The sequence below is a fragment of the Astatotilapia calliptera genome, chromosome 7, assembly GCF_964374335.1.
Source record: "Astatotilapia calliptera chromosome 7, fAstCal68.1, whole genome shotgun sequence".
In the NCBI taxonomy this organism is placed as follows: domain Eukaryota; kingdom Metazoa; phylum Chordata; class Actinopteri; order Cichliformes; family Cichlidae; genus Astatotilapia; species Astatotilapia calliptera.
Window position 1 is genome coordinate 18948877 of NC_137428.1, and position 19735 is coordinate 18968611.

At 41.1% G+C, this 19735-nt stretch overlaps 1 protein-coding gene across 9 annotated transcripts in view; it reads right to left on the minus strand.

The window, feature by feature from the left end:
- Nucleotides 1-916: 916 nt before the first annotated feature.
- The window catches only part of ntng2b (netrin g2b), a 74266-nt gene continuing 55447 nt past the window's right edge, over nt 917-19735 (minus strand). For 5 of the 9 annotated variants that reach the window (XM_026173393.2, XM_026173397.2, XM_080303580.1 and 2 more), the window contains 11 exons: nt 19557-19637; nt 17980-19452; nt 16730-16810; nt 16450-16545; nt 16212-16289; nt 15999-16094; nt 13587-13679; nt 12373-12447; nt 7528-7695; nt 3341-3475; nt 917-2235 (listed from right to left, as the gene is read on the minus strand). In XM_026173393.2, coding sequence (XP_026029178.2) covers nt 2012-2235; nt 3341-3475; nt 7528-7695; nt 12373-12447; nt 13587-13679; nt 15999-16094; nt 16212-16289; nt 16450-16545; nt 16730-16810; nt 17980-19452; nt 19557-19637 — 2600 coding nt within the window. In that variant the 3' untranslated portion in view covers nt 917-2011. The remainder of the gene's footprint in view (nt 2236-3340; nt 3476-7527; nt 7696-12372; nt 12448-13586; nt 13680-15998; nt 16095-16211; nt 16290-16449; nt 16546-16729; nt 16811-17979; nt 19453-19556; nt 19638-19735) is intronic. The other 4 variants (XM_026173402.2, XM_026173396.2, XM_080303581.1 and 1 more) reach the window with 4 other exon arrangements.

Here is a 19735-nt window from a genome sequence, read left to right on the forward strand (position 1 = left end):
CGTCTAGTACACTCAGTCAATAATGCATTTTTTTCTCAGCATGACTATTACCTGGTCTTTGATCCACAATGAAATGTGGGCTTACATCATTTCTCAGTGTTCTACATTCATAAACTATTCCTTCCCAAGTCTCAGTTCTTGACACCGTTCAGGCTCTGAGGGGATGAGCCCTACACACAGAATAGCTAATACAGCTACCAGCAGCTCAGACAGAGGGGAGTAATACCAGAATCCCCGTCTTGTCATTTCTCACAGGCTTAGTCCCGCTTTCATCTTTGATGTACACTGTATCCTAATGTAATGCAGCATTCATGTATCTTGATCCACTTTGTACTTCGGCTGACTCAGCAATGGGATAAGTGTAATTAAACTGTAGTTTTGCATAAAATAGAAGCTTTAAAGACATTTTCGCATGAAGGTCTCGTAGCCTTGAAAGTAGAGAAGAGTGGAAGATCTGGCGTCAGGGTCAGTCCCTTGGTCACTCAGGGCTGACGTGAATCACCGTGTTTATACTGTGGAAAAGATTTGTAATTAGCCCCTTATTTTCACTGCATCTGCAAGTGGCATTTCCAGATATAAAAACTCTTTTGCAACTTTTATCAGAATAAAATAATTTATATTCTCTTGACAGGAAACAGTTCTTTGTGATTGTCAGACAGACTGTCGGTGGATAAATCGGAATAATCCGTTCGTAGTAATAAGCATTCAACACTATGTCCAAAGAGAATAAAATAGATAAAATGAATGACTTGCAATGATGCCTTTTTTCTTTCTTTCTTTTTTTTTTTTTTTTTGGTAACACCCCCTCTCCGCCTGCTAACCCCCCCCCCCCCCCCCCCCCCCCCCCGAAAAAGAAGATGATTAATAGCAAGTAACTGTGGACACCGACTGAATGAAAAAAAGTACAATCAAGAAGGCAAATTAACAGTCATATTTACTGCAAGGTTTAGACTCAGTGTAATAAAATGCTCTTTTTGGAATAGATGTAAATGTATTTCTTTTTTTTTTATAATTTATTGTAACTCCAAACAAAAATAATTTCTACAAAAAATATTCAAATAATGTCATATAATATCGATACGTGGTTCATATCTTTTCTCTCTCTTTTAGACTTCTGATTAGTTAAATTCTTCTTCCTGAATACTGTGTGAAGATTAAATCTCGCTAAGTGTGGCAACAATCACTCATTCCTATAACAACCATAATAGTGACTAATGTATTATAATTCATAACCCCCTGGATATTATATAATATGTATAATCTCAGCAACTGCTAGTGGGCACATTAGATACAATGACTGAAGATATATATTTTTTTTTTAGAAAAAAAAATGCAGCAGGAATAGAATAAATGTAAAATCAAGTCTCAGATTAAGAGAAAAAAATGAAACCTGGTTAATATACTACGTAGGCCTCAGCAATAGGATCAAACAAGCGACTCTCCGCTCGACCCTTGTCAACATGCCTTGTCCTCACTCTGAGCCCGACCGCACGCCCTCGACGTCAGTTGCAAGTGAGATCCGCAAGTCAACCGAGAAAGAGAAGAAATTTAAAAAAAGAAAAGAAAAGTCTTGTGATAACAACAGCCATTCCCTTTGATGTGAAACAGTGGTGATTAAGTTTTTGTCTATGCTTTTTGGTTTGATGCACATTGCTCCAGCTTAGGAATAAAGGGAACAGTGGTTGGTATGATTTTTCTTCCCCCCCCTGCATCTTTTTTCTGTGAGGTTGCTCATATTTATTCTCTGTTTGTCCTTCGCACACCTGAGTGTACACCCAGTGCCATTACAGTCCTGTGAAGTGCGCATGTGTGTTTGAAACGGGAACGGGAGTCGAGTAGTGATCGGTGAGCGTGTGCGCTTTTAAGAGTGCTGCAGTGTTGGGTCCATTACAGGGACGACCCCTTCCCATTTTGGGTCACCCGTCGCCTCACAAATACGCTCATATACACATGTTTTAGGTGTGAGGCAGGGGGGTGGGCGGAGTTGGGGGGTGAGGAGGATTTTCGTGGCTCAATGGGGCGTTAATGTGGCCAGCAGGTAGGTTAGCAGAGTGCCGAGCAGCAGGGTGGCCGTGGAAGGGTGCGGCAAAGAAGCGCCGCTGCAGTCCTTGCCCGCCTCACAGCGCGAATGTTGGCACAGTACCCCCTTGAACTCTGGAGGACAGATGCACTTCAGGTTCTGGTAGCACGTTCCTCCGTTCTGGCACAGGAGCATTTCCTCGTCACAAACGTTAGCTGCAGAAAAGAAAAGAAAGGTGAGAATAGAAAGTGCAGCATAGGGAGGAAGTGGCGTAGAGGATGGAGGGTGAAGGATTTGCAGAGGTAAGGTGAACGGGAGAGACGAGTTGTGAATAAAGAGCATGCGGGGAAGTGACAGAATGACAGGCGGTAAAAGGATAGTGGGGGAGTAAAGAGCACAAAGACGAAGGAAAGATGTATGGCAAAGAGGGAGACAGGTGGGGGATGATAGAAGGGGCAATGTTAGACAAAACATGATAGGAAACAGAAATGGGGAGGAGGAGAGGAATCCAGGGCAGAAAGAACAAAGTAGAAAAGAAAGAGCAGGAAGGAAAGAGCCGAGATAAATTCTCCAGTCTTTGCCTCGGGGACTACAACAGGTAACACCTGTCTTTTTTTTTTCTTTCGTTATTGCAGCCCTTTTCTTTGACTGTTTTTCTTGAGCATGCACTTTTTCAGGGTGAGGTCAGAATCACTGTATCAAATCCAGCAGAAAATACACAACATGTGTTTTATTTGTTCAGGAGTCTTTTGGAAGAATGAGCATCGTCGGGAACCATAGGTACTTGGGTAACTGTACCACATAACATACTTGACCTAAAAATGTTCTGAGGGGAAACGGGATCCAGCTTCCGTGACAAGAAGTAATTACATGTGCTAACATTTTTTTACTACACCAAAGATAATTGGTTCTGTTGCCTGGGAGTATCTGGAGTAAGATGTCACGGCTAAAACAAACTGCACGGCCTTTTAGTGCAGCATGTTCCATATTGTAATAAAAAACTCACAGACAGATGCATTTGTTTTTGTGTGTGTGTGTGGGTAGTTGGGTCTACTTGAGACTGAGACCAATGGCTCGATGGTAGATGGCATAAGGAAGGCGTTTCCCCATAATAGGGTTAAGGTGCGACAGGGTCATCAATTAAATAAGAGGCTGATGTCACTAATGAGCTACGTGATCTATTCCTCTGTGAGAACGGACAACATCCAGAGCTGCACGAGCTAAATGGATGGTGCACTTGCAAAGGCCCTGGAAAGACTGCAACGTTTCCTCAACTCGAAATTTTTTTAAACCACCAAAAGTCAGTATCCCCATACTCACGGTAACAGCCTTGCTTCCAGTAGTATCCTGGCAGACAGTCGTCACATTTGGCCCCCGTGGCCCCGTCTTTACACTGACAGAAACCTGTGCCGTTACACCGGTCATGAACAGAGCCCATCTGGTTGCAGTTACACTCTGGAAGAAGAGAAGGGTGGAGAAGAAGAACAGAACGAGTCAGTTATAAATGCTTGTCTCATTTCATTTTTTTTCTGCTTTTTGGGTGGGGGCGGGGTTAATCTAGACTTGAAATGAGTTTGGCTCAAAATCTACACATTTGTATTCAGACCACTGAGTTGTGTTTGATGTTCAACATCTTCAGAGCTCTGGTTCTGTGCATGTGAGGTGAAGTTTCTCTAAAGGCGTCCAAGCGTTGAAGACATTCAGGGCTGAATTTGAGGCAATTTTTCAGCCAGAAATATATTAGTGTTTAGCCTGCAGTGTATCACCTTGTTGAACATTCAGTGTAGTTTTTTCTTTACTTTCTTTTTTCATGCAAAACTCCATGATTATGTGATCAATGTAGTCCTGTCTGGGCTACCAAACTGTTATGATTTCAAAGGCATCTCACAGGTAACATTTATTCTAAAACAGCAGAGCACAAATTGAATTTGGAGACAAATTTTCTGATTTGTCTCCAAATTCAATGCATATGCTAACATGCACAGTATATAATTATGAGTATAGAAGGAAAAAACAGAGTTTGTACGATTCTAATGAGACTAAATGTCAACATTTGGTACAGCCGCCTTTACTCTCTAAATAGCCTGAGCTCTCTCTACTTTCTTAGTAGTAGTCTTCAGGAATAGTTCTCCAGGCTTCTTGAAGGACATTCAAAGCTCTCCTTTGGATGTTCGCTGTACTTTTTTTGTGTTCATAATTCCAGCAATTTTGACAAGACCCTCAACATCACTGGCTGAAAAGCAGCCTGAAACCAGGACAGGTCGTCCACTGTGTTTCGCAGGTTGCTGTAGACACTCACTGTTACACCTCTCTTCTCTCCTCTCAATGGTTCTTGTGTAATTACACATGCCTCAGCTTTTTCTCCCTGTTTCTCTTCCTTAAGAATGGCTTCTTAACAGCTTCCACTGAGACCATTTCTGATGAGGCTTCATTGAACAGTAGATGGATGAACTGAGGGGCCAGATGTAGCTCTCAGGTCCTGCGTCAGGTCTTTACTGGATCCCCACCCCCCACTTGTTAGAGACAAGATTTTCAGATATTGTTCATCTGTTATAGATCGTTTTTTTAGGCCTGGCACTTCTACTTCTAGCCTCCACTTGTCCAGTTTCCTCAATTCTTTTTAAAGACACACTGCATACCATGCTGAAAAATGCCAAGTGTTCATCTATTTGCATATTTTTAAAAAAATTATTTTTGGCATTATTTGTAGATTTAACTAAAGTAATGGGAGCAAATGATGGGGTTTTGTGACAGGCTGCTAGTAACAAAGTGCCTAAACATACAATTTAAAATGGTTTCTTTTGGTTCTTTGCTAACTTTTGTGTGTAGACACTACACTGGTTCTTCCCTTGAATTAGGTAACTTTTTAAATGCTCGAATGGGTGAGAAAACCTGGAGAACTAGTGCTGAAGACACCTTTAAGAAATGGTAAATGGCCTGTATTTATATAGCGCTTTACTAGTCCCTAAGGACCCCAAAGCGCTTTACATATCCAGTCATCCACCCATTCACACACACATTCACACACTGGTGATGGCAAGCTACATTGTAGCCACAGCCACCCTGGGGCGCACTGACAGAGGCGAGGCTGCCGGACACTGGCGCCACCGAGCCGTCTGACCACCACCAGTAGGCAACGGGTGAAGTGTCTTGCCCAAGGACACAACGACCGAGACTGTCCAAGCCGAGGCTCGAACCGGCAACCTTCCGATTACAAGGCGAACTCCCAACTCTTGAGCCACGACCGCCCCAGTGAAATACAAGAATGTCTGGCTCCTTGAAAGCAAAATATCAAGAACTGAAGGATGGCACAAGACCCTTGCAGGTAAGCATTTTTCAACAACTTTAGAAGCCTTCTTAAAGTGTGAGTTTTTAACGCGGGGAGCATGGTAGTGTGGTGGTTAGCACCACTGCCTCATAGCTAAAAGGTTCTGGGTTCAAATCTACAGGCTGTGATCCAGCTTCCTCCCATAGTTCAAAGACATGCACATTAAGTTAACTGGTAATTGTAAATTGGCTATAGCTGTTGTGTCTCTCCCTCTGTGGGATAGACTGGCAATCTGTCCGGGGTATAGCCCACCTCTTGCCCTATGACAGCTGGGCTCCAGTCCAGTTATGACCCTGAATTAGATGAACCGAAGAAGATGGATGTATCCCAATGCCATTATCAGGTAGTTTTTAAATTGGGTTACAAACTGCCTGTGCTGGAGAAACAGCTGCAAAGTCACAAAAATACTCCATATACACAGTGTGCTGTGAAGTCTCCCCTGCCTGCTGTAGTTTGGTTAAAACACTCTCAGTTCATTTGTCTATTTAGTGCATTTCACTTGAGCTGATGTGAGAGCTGTCAGTCAGTGCACAGGTGCCCTATATTAATATGTATAGACTAAACATAATACTATTTTTTCTTAATAAATTGCTTTATTTCCACTAGTCATTAGGATTCCAAATCCATATATCCTTGAATAATATTGAGATCAGTGACAGCTGGCAGCAGATAAAAGGCTCACAAACTGCAGAGCTGCGTATTTAGGATACATTTGTCAGTGAGTTGATGATGAACTGATGATTCTATCATAATTTGATGTAAGTCAATAGCTTGTCTTTTGAGAAAACCCGAGATCGCCTTTAGTAATTTATTATAAAATTTAGCATTAAAAATTAATAGAAGTGGGAAAAAGTCTGAGATTAAGACAACCACAGCGCTGTGGTTGGCATTCCTGTGTTTGTGGGTCATGTGCATCAGTATTGGTTGACGTATGGGAGCTTTTATCTGTGAATGTGTGTGGGGAGACTGAGTGCAAACACATTTGTATTTTACAGTGTTTGGCTTCTTGCTCTAGAGATGCTAGTTTGAACTGATTTCTGTTGCCACACTTGGTGTGCCAGTGTGCTGGCAGATAAGCTAATGGGACCTTATTTGTGCTGACTCCAAGGCCTGGCCCTGTGTGTGCCCTGACCGCAGTGAGTTTACCCTCCAACCCCCTGCAGTTCACCTAGAGATGGATCCAAATCAACACCAGATTTTCCGCTCCACAGCTATGCAAACAGAGTGACCTCTTATCAGGACGTGCCCTTAATGTGACTGACTTTAAAACAAACACACATTATCCTGCATATCACTGCAAATAACAATACAAAACTATTCTTTTTTTACAGTACAGTTGTAAAATAATCCCACAGTTTCTGTTCTTCATTGTTTTGGCTTTGCATGGTAGAACAGAAGACATGATATGAGTTTAAAGAGTTGGCTTCTAGCTCAAAGGATGCCTGAGGGTGTTCGCATTAGTACTGGCTGAACAGTGTCTGACTTCTTTTATTCAAACTGTAGTCCGCCAAGCTTTAAGATAGTAGCGAAAAAGCCCTTAGAAACTCACAAAGCTTTGATTTCCAAGCAATAAAAACTTCTTGAGTGGCCACATCAGTCACCTGTGTATACTGTTCCACTTACTTAAGACCGCGCTGAAAGGCAAGAAAGCCCTGAAACAAGCAGAGATTTCATCACAAGTAGTCGTATCATCCTTTGCTTTGTTTGTTCCTATCAATTAGAGTGGCTTTAAGATTTTGTTAGAACTGTATGTTCCCTGCAGTTTGAGAATAAGTGTCTAAAACAAGGCTATTTCTTCACTTTTTCTCTGATATGGATGTAAACGCACACGGCTTGAATCTGACAGCACTATAATCCCGTAATTATCGTGTCCTATCTAAATTCAAAGCAAACATAGGCAAATATGTTTTATAAAAGTGCCGCTGAAAAAACATTTGCATTAAACACTACGCATTAAAATTTCACTGCTACACCACCAAGTGTTGGTAACTTTGTTTTTAACTTAAGATGCATCATCTTGTTGTTTGAAAATTTAAACGCGCCTAATGGATCTTCTTACCTGTTTCACTGTCAGTCACACACACACACACACACACACACACACACACACACACACACCCACTGCTGTCGTACCGATGCCCCCCCTCCACATATTCTCCCCGTTTCCCAGCAGACTCACCGATGCAGACGCTCTCATCATCCAGTTCGGCAGAGGCGTTGCGGTAGAATCCCAGTCTGCAGTGTTGGCAGTTCTGGCCCCTGGTGTTGTGCTTGCAGCTGACGCATGTGACGATGTTCAGGTAGTCGATGTAGCTGCAGCGATTGGAGTGGCCGTAGCACTCGCAGTCTGAAAGAAAAAGTGGTGGATTTCAAATTTCTTCTCAGGTGTAGGAAAAAAAAAGATTCATGAATGAAATGGGATAGAGGGTGGGGGGTGTTGCAGTCTTGGAGGTGTTTTTGGGTGACACAAGGAAATGATAAATGAGCTGAGCTTATATAAAATGTCTGAAAGTTTTACTTTTAGATGTCAGTGGAGAAACAAATGATGCCGTGTGTGTTTTATGGCTTTCCTTTCTCACTCTATATTGGTTCAATAAAGACAGACCACTCCCTCTCCATTACTACACTCACAGGTTTGCTGAGTCTGCTTCACTGCGCTGCACTGATTACTGATGGGAATTGCACTATCCTGGCTATGGGTGTGTGTGTGAGTGTGCACGTGTTTGTGGCTATGTGTGCAGCTGTGTGAATACAAGCATGGTAATTGTCTCTGGGAATTTAATTGTGTTACAGAATGAGCAGATTATAAGCTGTAGAATAGTAACTAAGGGAATTAGTTTGAGGTGAGTGGTACAGTGAGTGTTTGGAGACTGCGCTTGACAATATGAAAATGGTCTGACCCTGGTTAGGCTGATGGAAAACTGGCCTTTGTTCACGCCTCGGCAACGAGTCAATCTGAATAACTATTGGAGCATGTGTAAAATACCAAAAAGTCGTTATAGGAACAGTAAACTTTGTTTCTTTATTTTTAAAATGTGATGATTTTTTTTTAATTTTAACGCAGCGATGTGTAAATTCCCACCAAGGTCAGGTTTGCCCCATGTTGCATCAGGACTGTTTGAATGTAAGATGCCGACTGGTCCCAAGCAGTAGCGGTTTTTGATATGGGCGACACGGGCGGTTGCCCGGGGCGGCATCACGGGCATCGGCAAAAAAAATAAAAATAAAGAATTGCTCGTACTCATGCTGCCCCGACATCAACCAGCGCATATTGGGAATGGCATAAGCACCGATCGGTTTTCTATCGCCCATTTGCTGGGAGTAAGGGTGCCCTTGTTTGCGAGGTGCGCCTGCTGCTTGCGGCGCTGGCAGGAGAGGATTCTCTGGCTAGCTGGAGCAGCATCTAATAACCAACAATATTATGATACAGACTCATAATTTGCACCGATGTTTTTTCAAAATTCTATACGCAAAAAGTGAGCGCGAGAGCCATCGGTGCACCTGCTTGCTGCTGAAGTCAAAGTAAACTTGATTGTCATCTCCGCTACATACAGTCCAGTATATATTGTTTTATCTTGTTGTTGTTTTAATATTGGGCTGTTTTTATTTTATGTTTTATGTGTTTTATTTATTTATTTTTGGTGTTTTCTGTTTTTCTATTGTTTTAACTTATTTTTTGTACAGCACTTTGTTCCTGTGCTGGGTATTTTAAGGTGCTTTATAGATAAAATTGGATTGGATTGGATATAGAGAGACGAGACGACGAGGCTGCAGTTACAGCAGTGCAAGTGAACAAACAATAAATATAAGAACAGTAAGAAAATAAATATACACTTTAGGAGGTAAAGGGATCAATAACAATTTAAAATTTATAATTTACAGTTTGATGATTTAAAGTCTCACACACAAGCCGTCGAAAGGGGAGGGGGGCAGCTGCTTCCAAATAGAGCACATTTCATTCATAATGCTGTAAATCCAAGCCCATTATGTATTCATGATTTGAATCCTGGGTTGTGTGAAATCCCAGAAATAAACCCTTGACAAAGCGAATCTGTGAACTAAGGTGTAGGTGTGTTAGGTTATGTTGTGGTGACCTCGGGTTGGGGGATGGGTGTTCATACTGGAATGCAAAATGAAAACCAATGGAAGATGGACAAGAAAAGTTCAAAGCCATCAGGTCCTCGGTTTAGAAAAAATAGAAAAGAAGAGGAGGAGAAATGAGCAAAAGATACAGGTAAGCAGATGTGTCACTGGATAATGGCAGGTCATCCTGAAACAATCAGAATCAGAATACTTTATTAATCCCTAAGGAAATAACGTGGGTTACAGTTGCTCCAAAAAGAAATGGTAAAAATAGTAACAGTAACAGACTAAACTCCAAACAATATATTATGTTACAGATTTTAATATTAATTTGTCAGTGTCAATTGTTGATTTGTCCTGTTCTCATTGTATGACGAATTATGGCTGTTTGCATACTATGCATATTCTCTCTCTCTTCATATGTGTGTGTGTTTGTGTTTCTCTGGTGAATTTCGACAACAGTCTTATGTTAATGTACAATCCTTAATATGCTTTATGTGTGTGTGTGTGTGTGTGTGTGTGAGGGGGGGGGCAGAGGGAGTGTTAGCCCGGGGCGCCAAACAGGCTGGTCCCAAGCACACTCGGGCAGGAGCAAAACTTAATAATGTGCAAGTGAGTAATTGTTGAGTGTTTGCAGAGGAGTTGCAAGGTTTTCAGTGCAGCACCATGTAGCTCTTTGCAACCAGTTTTACTTTGCAACAACAGTCCCACAACCACTTGCTAACGAGTAGTTAGCAAGTGGTTGTGGGGAACTACTCGTTACAGTACTTTCGCTGTTACCCAGTAAAGGACTTGAAACATACTGTCACTGTAATTACCAGGTAACTACTGAGGACACATATAAGACCTTTCTTTTAGTGTTTATGTACGAGCACAAGACAAAAAGACAAAGCAAAGATGAAAACTGGCACAAAGAGACCTTAAAATGATTGCCATGGTGATTCTACTGTAGAAATGGAGGCAATAACGCTAAAAGCCTGACTGCTCATCACTGTCTTTGTTGCTTGTTAAAGTTCAGGGTCTGGCTGCTGGGCTCGGGTCAAAATGCACTCAACTTTAACATCAATCTGAGTTTTTTGCCAGCTTTGCATTAGGACCCTGTCTGATACTTCTCAGCATATTCCATCTGTTTCTATCCTGCATGCAGTTTGCACTTCAGCAGTAATTATAAAAGTAATGCTGATCTCTCCAATGCTCAAAAGTTGCACACCTCAATGCCAAATTTCCTGCATGTGAACAAAAATTGGGAACAAAACACAAGTTTGTTTGTGCTTTTTTTTTTGTCTTTCCATGTTCCCGGCGTGCAGATAACTTAAGAACCTTTACAACCTGAGTAACAACATAATGTACAACAATCACTGAATTATGTACAGTAACTTGTTACATTACTGCATTACCCAACACTGTAGTAATCAGGTAGTTGACAACTTCTTTCTTTATTTAAATAATCAGGACCTTGCAAAATGTCTGGCTGGCAACAAAGCTTTTATGTTGTTCAGCAATAACTGTGTCCTCACAGGTGTGCAAGTTACCTACCTGCACTACCAGCAGAAAGGTGCTGTCTACAGATTTCAGATCTCTTAATTAAACTTCGAGTTAAGTTTTTTTGTTTTGAATTTGTGTAATTTTTCTAATTGTTCTTCTTAAAAAAATCATATGTTTATATCAATGTGGACACCAGGACAAGCTGTGCATAAATGTGCAGATGCCGTTTCCTCCTTCATTATTCTATATTGTAAATATAAATCAATATAACAAAAAATGTTGTGAGTATTTTTGGTCCTACACTGCAGCCCAGCTTCCTCCTCTTTTCACTGTTGGTTTTTCCATTCACACTGTTTTAAATTCCCTTTTATAAAGTGCTGCGTAATCAGAGATCTTAATTAAAATTTCTCTTTGTAATTCATGAATTATTCGAGCGGATTTGATTTCAGGTTTTTACTCCCTTTGCTTGTACACTTGATAAGTTAAGACTTGTTACAAGTTTTGCACCCTAAAACCAAAACGAAGAAAAAAAGTGATAATGTGGAGAATGGTTTGGATAATTTTTCCACAGAGAGAGAAAAAAAAAAAGCTGGTTATAACCTAGTGTAGGATCTGTGTTGTGCAGAAGGGTGTAAGAGAGGAGAAGTTGCTCGACAGTCTCTTTACGATTATCTTGGCTGAGACTCGTACCTAATTAAGGTTTTATTAAGCTTTAGAAGTTGGCTGCAGTGGTGTGCTGCAAGGCATCACTGTCCTCTAAAGAGGCGTTTACCAGGCATGTTTATGCAAATACACATTTAAATGCACATTAAAAAGTCGGAGTTTAGCTGTTTAATCAGCCGTCACATTATTATTTTATTATTGTTTGGTTGATGATGCCAGCTGAAATATTAATGAGCTGGTTTAAAGGAAGCCAGCGAGAGGAGCACAGTAAAGTGCCTCTCTCAGCACTGAGGGAACCATGCTAGCAGTGGGAGGAAGAACTGCCTAATTAAATATAAATGGCCAATTACTCCACAGACTAGAGAGGCAATGGGACATTGTTCCACAAATGAACGTTATGAGTCAAGATGCTGCTTTATAGGTATTTATCAATTGTGAACCGTTAACATTAAACGACAGTTATATTGCAAGACTGAGAGGAAACAACCTGCATCAAATTGGTGGAATAATGGTGCATTTAAATCCAAATTCTTACCTTGATCATGCACATAAACACAACCACGAAGGAGATGCATAGAGAAAGAATGAGTGAAATGAAAAAAAAAAAAAAGCCCAGACAAAATACAAAGGAGGGAATTCTTCCACAGGTTTTCTACTTGAAAAGCATCATCAACAGTTTAGTGAAATGACAAAGAAACACTTTACAATTCACTGACCCAAAATCCACAGGATTTAATTAAGCTCAGATTTTCTGTCTTGTTCTTCAGACCTTGTGTTTGTGTTGGTCTCTTACCTTTGAAATCATCGTATATGATCCCAAACAACTGTTTGGCCTGGGGCTCTCCTGAGATCAAAAGTTTCAGCAGCCCTTGAGGGATGAAGCAATCTCTCTTCAAAAGTCAGCTCCAGATCATTCACTGTGCTATAGCCATCTACAGCACCATAGCTTCACACAGCAGGAGCTAGTATACCCTAAAGGTCAGTGTCAGTACTATAGAGGTGCTTATTGGAGGAGGTGGCAGGGATTCCCACTAGATCCTACCTTAAAAAAGGGGATTGCTTTGTTCTATAAAGCTGACAAAATCTTTAACTAGTGCAGTGTTTCTTCACTGGTCAGACCGCAGATTTTACAAGCATTTATATGCAGTAAAGAAAGTACAGGTATGCCACACTTGGCTTCAGCTTGGTATAGCTGACTTTTACATGTAATTTTGTTGCATAAGTACAATGCAAAATGTAAAATCTTGTGGAATTGGTCCAACATAAATGCAATTGACTGGATACACTGACTGGATATATTCAGTATATATCAAGCATATTTCCTTATTGTTTAATAACTTGAAATTAAAAAAAACTTTCATTTTAGGTAATCATCTTTTAGTTCTTTTTTTAAAAGCATATTTTTAGCTTTTAAGATTAATATCTGGTCCTGAAACACTGCCAATTAATTATAAACAAATGTGCACAAAAGTTACACAATAAATGATCATATTCAAATTCGCATTATACCAGAGGCTAAAGACAAGCCACTAATCCCACCACAGTGCTGCAGTGAGACTGTGGTGAGACTTTGGTGGTCCAAAGTAAAGAAAGGACAAGGGCGATTTCATACACATTAATATAGAAATTTTAACAGATAACTGGGTAAACTTATGGTAAATATTGTATTAACAAATTTAAAGCTATGCAGAAAATTGGTGACAACCCTGTTTCAGTTACTAGAGGCAGAGAATAAAATCCACAACATTGCGACATATTTAGCAAATCTTGTGTCCAGACAGGGACCGAATGAAACATTGCACATAATTTTATTTTCATATGTAGATAATGAAATCTGTTAGGGAGCTCAAATGAATAAAGTCATTACATTTCACGGGGTATCTTCCATGCTGGCTTTTTATAACGTTTTTATAAATTCAGGACATTGTCCCCTGTTAATCTCATCACGATAAATTTGTCTGACCAGAGATGAATCACTGAGTGATTATTTCACATTTAAAATCCCACCTCGCCTTTTCCCTTTTTGCTTCTCCTCTTCTCTGTCTTCATCCTCCTCACGACCGACTACTTCCCATTCTGCTTTTTCAATGCCATGGTGTGCTACAAATGAGCAACAACTCAGAAATCAATCTATATTGATGCTGCACAGATTATCTCAGGTTTTTGTAAAGAAACAGAGAGACTACAAAAATCAAAAAAAGATTTGTGGAAAAAGCCTTTGCTAATGCAGATTCCATTCATGCATTCTAATGTAATACGATATGTGTTCTTTCTGCATTATAATGTGTTGATCAGACAGAACATGACGGTGTTTAAAATGTGGGAAAAACACAGAAACAGCACTTTCTTTTTTTCAGGAGCATCTTCAGTGTGAAATTCATCTTCCTTTTCTACTCTGCCCATTTATTTCTGTGCCATCCTTTATGCTATTTGCTTTTTCTGTCCAGCCCTTCTGCATCATTCATTGTCTTAGATAAAAAAAAATGATTAAAAAATGGCTCTGCTTTTGCTAACAGACTTAAATTTAGCCTTATGGTTCATGTTGACAGACAGGCCATCATGTAGCTGAAGACATATATTTAGTTATTTTTTCCAGTTTTCATTTTTCACCTTAGGCTGCCAAGGTTAAGTGATGGTGAAAGTTTCTTCTACTGCCTGCATCACAAGTAATATACTCTTTCTAGCTTGTGTAACTCAAGTGAACGTCAAAAGGGCTACATATTAACAAAATGTCTTTTCAAATTTTATTTCGCTATGCTCATTCTCTTGACCGTGGTAAAATTACATTTTTGTTTTTGACCATGAGTCTCGCATACATGTCCCTCAAATTTATGGGAGAGTGAATGACACATCAAGAAAAAATGAGCTACATTTCATGATGAAATTCCTAGCACAACATATAGCACAGATAGCTTTCCTTTCGGCTGTTGTTCATGTGAGGCTGGAGGCTTTGTGGTCACAAGTCTCATGTACATGTTTACTGTTCACAAAATGTAAAGGAACACTTTTTAACCAGAGTGTAGACTCAGCTAAGTAAACTTCTGGGATATTGATCTGGTGAGTTAAGTAGCAGAGGGGGTTGTTAATCAGCTTCAGCTGTTTTGGTTATAATAAAATTAACAACAAGTTCACTAGAGGGGAAACCCAGAGACAACCCAGCAACACAGAAATGGTTTACAGGTGGAGATATTGACATATTTTCCCTCCTTATCTTTTCTGTCTGTTTTCTCATTAGTTTTGCATTTGACTAGGTCAGTGTCACTACTGGTAGCATGAGGCGATAACTGGACCCTACAGAAGTTGCACAGGTAGCTGTTTGCTGTCTCCCAGCACAGTCTGAGGAGCATTCAGGAGATTCCTTGAAGGGGGGGGCATGACTCTAGCAGATAAGGGCCTAGCTATAAGGCCCTTAAACCATCAGTAAGACTAGTATCTACGCCTTTATGCAATGACTACCAGGATGAGCATTGCCGGTGCCCTACAATATGACCCCCAGCAGGCCTTGGTGAAGATGTCAGAAACAGACGTCATGGGTGTCCGACATCATCTAGTGGACCCTGTTCTCACGGGCACAGTGGAGTCTGACAGGGATTTGCCACAGAATTGCAGATTTGGCAATTCCACCGCTAGCGCCCCGTCCCTTTTACGGATAAGAGTAGGTTCACCCTGAGCACATGTGGAAAAACATGAAATGGTCTGGAGAAGCTGTGGAGAACGTTATACTCTGTAACATTGTTCAGCATGAGCGATTTGGGGAGGGATATCCATGGAGTGACGCACAGACCTATACAGGACGGGCAATGGCACTCTGACTGCCAATCCTTCTCAGAGCCTACACTATCGCAGTGGGTCCTGGATTCCTCCTGGTGCACAACAATGCCCGACATAGAATGCAGACAGTTCCTAGAGGAGGAAGGAATTGATACCACTGACTGACTCCCACGTTCACCTGATCTAAATCCAATAGAACATCTCTGGGACATTATGTTATGCATCTGACGTCAGGGTGTCTTTGAATTCAGCCCAGTCCAGTCCATATCAGTATAGATATCCAGAATGATTTTTTTCCCATTGACGTCTCACATGTTTTCAGTGTTCCCTTAACTTTTTGTGCAGTGCACGTCACACATGTGGTTGACAGTCATATCAAAACCAAAAAAGGGATAAGAAAATAGCTCTTTCCTCAACTAACAAAAATACTAATTGAACAATGTCGATCTCTGTTCCTTTACTTGGTCCTACTGCAGTTTCTGTCATCTCAGTTAATATGATGCTGCCATTAGTTTGAATTTTGATACATTTCTTCTGTTTAAAGTTGCCCAATTTTTAATACTTGTCAAGTGATATTGTTAACTTGTAAGAAAAGTTTTCTGCTGTATGTTTTATTATATAACTAACAAACTGACCACCATCAAATACCTTTTCCTTCTCTATGACTTTCTTCCCCCATGCCCGAGGTTGTTAATGTCATGTGCCCATGACTCTCATGAACATGTCCGGCAGACTTGTGGTGGTCTGAAACAGCCGTTGTCACTTTTAATAACTAAAACTTGGAAACATTAAAGTTTATCCATTGCATATTTTACTCACTAGCTACCCAAACACATCTACCACTATATCTAAATTATATACCTTGCCTGGGTGTATGCTCCTCGCCATGCTCAGATGAGGTTCTGTGGCCATGTGTGTGTCCCTCAGAGCTGTGCGAGACTGGCAAAATAATTGTTATCAACATTAGATGCAAACATTTCTACAATTTCCAATATGCAGTAGCAGATTAGCTAAGGTTTCTTTATAGAGAAAGACTGTTAGTACAGGTGTACTACACAAGGAACTATAACTGCAGTAAAACAATCCCAGTCACAGATACCTCTTCTTTCTGTATGCCTCTCTTCCTCCCTTCCATGTCCATGTGTTGTTATGTGGCCATGGGCCTCATGCACATGTCCATGAGACTCGTGGTGGTCTGAAACAGCAGTTGTTATTAACGCAAACAGTTTAACAACTAAAGCTTGGGAACATTCGTCTCACATCTGAGACCCCATTTCTCTCTTTTGACATAAAAAAAAATGTAATTAAAGTATATCTACTGCGTATTTCCATCACATGGGTGATCACTACCACTACCCCTATATCTAAAAAAGATATACCTTGTCTGTCTGTATGTTCCACCTCTCCATGCTCAGATGAAGCTTTGTGGCCATACATGTGTCCCCCAGAGTTGTGTGAGTCTGACAAAATAATTGCCATTGGTATTAGACAAAAACATTTCTGCTGTTTTCAGTATTCAGGTGGAATTTTCTTCTAAGGGTTGCTATGCTTTATTTATGGAGAAAGATCATCTGACAGTACAGGTGTACAATAATATACACTCACCAGCCACTTCATTAGTTACACCCATTGAGTTGTTTGTTAATAATGGAAATATCTGATCAGCCAATCACATGGTAGAAACTCTATGTATTTAAACACATAGACATGATCGAAATGACCTGCTGAAATTCAAACCAAGCGTCAGAATGTGAAAGAAAGTGACAGTTATGTTTGTTGATGCCTGAGTATTTCAGAAACGGCTGGGATTTTGTCACACAATCATCTCTGGATTTTATGGAGAGAATCCAGGAGAATGGTTCCAAAGAAAGCCAAACTATCCAGAGAGCAACAGTTCTCTGGGCTAAAATACATTGTTGGTGAGATCAGAGGAGAATGGCCAGACTGCCCTGGGCTAATAGGAACAGCATTAACTCAAATAACCACTTGTTAAAACCAAGGAAAGCAGAAAAACTTTGAAAGCTTGAAACTGGTTGGCTTCAACAGTAGAAGACCACACAGCAATCAACCGTTGCAAGCTGAAAACAAGAAACTGAGGCTTGATTTTACAAGGGCCCACCAAAACTAGCCAACAGAAGTTTGGAAAAATGTTGCCTGGTCTGATGAGTCTTGATTTCTGCTGCAATGTTCACATGACAGAAACATGAAACCATGCATCCATCCTTCTTAACCAATGGTTCAGGCTGTTCAACCTAATGGTATAGTGGATATTTTCTTGGCACACCTAGGGTTCCAGCAGTTCCAAATGAGTACCATCCATGGACTTGACTATAGTGTACCTATCTTCTGATGGCTGCCTCCAGAAGGAAAACAGTGTCAAGAAGCTCAAATTATCTCTTTCTGGTTTGATAGATAGATATTTTTGGTTGTGACAACACTGCACTGAAATGGCTTCCAAGCTATCACGTCAATAAGAACTAACATCTCTTAGCACTTGGAAAAATTAATACAGTTCTGACAGCAAAATGGAGTTCAATCCAATACTTGCAATGTATACCTAACAAAGTGTCCAATGAGTGTACATTAAACTATTAAATACACTGCTAATCATACCTAATATATCAGATACCTTTTCTTTCTGTATGTCCCCTTTCCTCCCTTCCATGTCTATGTTCAGATGAGGTTGTTATTCTGTGGCCATGAGTTTCATGCACATGTCCCTCAGGCTTGTTGTGTCCATGTTCAGATGCTCTATGGCCATGAGCTTCTTCTACATGTCCCCCATGCTCATGTCCATCATGGTTATGATGTCCATGTTCAGTTGTTGGTTTGTGGCCAATAGCTTCTGCTAAATGTCCCCCACGCACATGGCCCTCAGGCTTGTGATGTCCGTGTTCAGTTGTAGGTTTGTGGTCATGAGCTTCTTCTACATGTCCAACATGCACATGTCTCTCAGGCTTGTGGTCTCCATGTTCAGATGCACTATGGCCATGAGCTTTTTCTACCTGTCCACCATGCACATGCCCCTCAGGCTTGTGATGTCCATGTTCAGATGCACTATGGCCATGAGCTTCTTCTACATGTCCTCCATGCACATGCCCCTCAGGCTTGTGATGTCCATGTTCAGTTGTAGGTTTGTGGTCATGAGCTTCTTCTACATGTCCAACATGCACATGTCTCTCAGGCTTGTGGTCTCCATGTTCAGATGCACTATGGCCATGAGCTTCTTCTACATGTCCTCCATGCACATGTCCCTCAGGCTTGTGATGTCCATGTTCAGATGCACTATGGCCATGAGCTTCTTCTACATGTCCCCCATGCACATGTCCCTCAGGCTTGTGATGTCCATGTTCAGATGCACTATGGCCATGAGCTTCTTCTACATGTCCCCCATGCACATGTCCCTCAGGCTTGTGATGTCCATTTTCAGATGCTCTATGGCCATGAGCTTCTTCTACATGTCCCCCATGCACATGTCCCTCAGGCTTGTGATGCCCATGTTCAGATGCTCTATGGCCATGAGCTTCTTCTACATGTCCACCATGCACATGTCCCTCAGGCTTGTGATGTCCATGTTCAGATGCACTATGGCCATGAGCTTCTTCTACATGTCCCCCATGCACATGTCGCTCAGGCTTGTGATGTCCATGTTCAGATGCAGATCTTTGTCCATGTGCTTCTTCTGCATGTCCACCATGCACATGTCCCTCAGGCTTGTGGTCTCCATGTTCAGATGCTCTATGGCTGTGAGCTTCTTCTACATGTCCCCCATGCACATGTCCCTCAGGCTTGTGGTCTCCATGTTCAGATGCTCTATGGCCATGAGCTTCTTCTACATGTCCTCCATGCACATGTCCCTCAGGCTTGTGATGTCCATGTTCAGATGCTCTATGGCCATGAGCTTCTTCTACATGTCCACCATGCACATGTCCCTCAGGCTTGTGATGTCCATGTTCAGATGCAGATCTTTGGCCATGTGCTTCTTCTGCATGTCCACCATGCACATGTCCCTCAGGCTTGTGATGTCCATGTTCAGATGTTCTATGGCCATGAGCTTCTTCTGCATGTCCACCATGCACATATCCATCAGGGTTGTGGGAGGCTTAAACACCACAACAATTAATAGTAGCTGGGAATTTCAAGTCGGGGGAACAGTCTAGCCATTGTTTAGCAAAAATATAATGCAGAAGATTATTCATATGGTACCTGTAATTTCAGCTGTTCTGTGCTCAGGTGGTATATTGTGGCTCTGGGCCTCATGTATGTGTTCCTCAGACTTGTGTTGGCCTGACAAAACACATTTATATAATCAGGAAACATTTCTGTTGTTTTTTTTCTAATATTCAGATAATGTATTATATCTGAATATACGTTGGTATAATGTA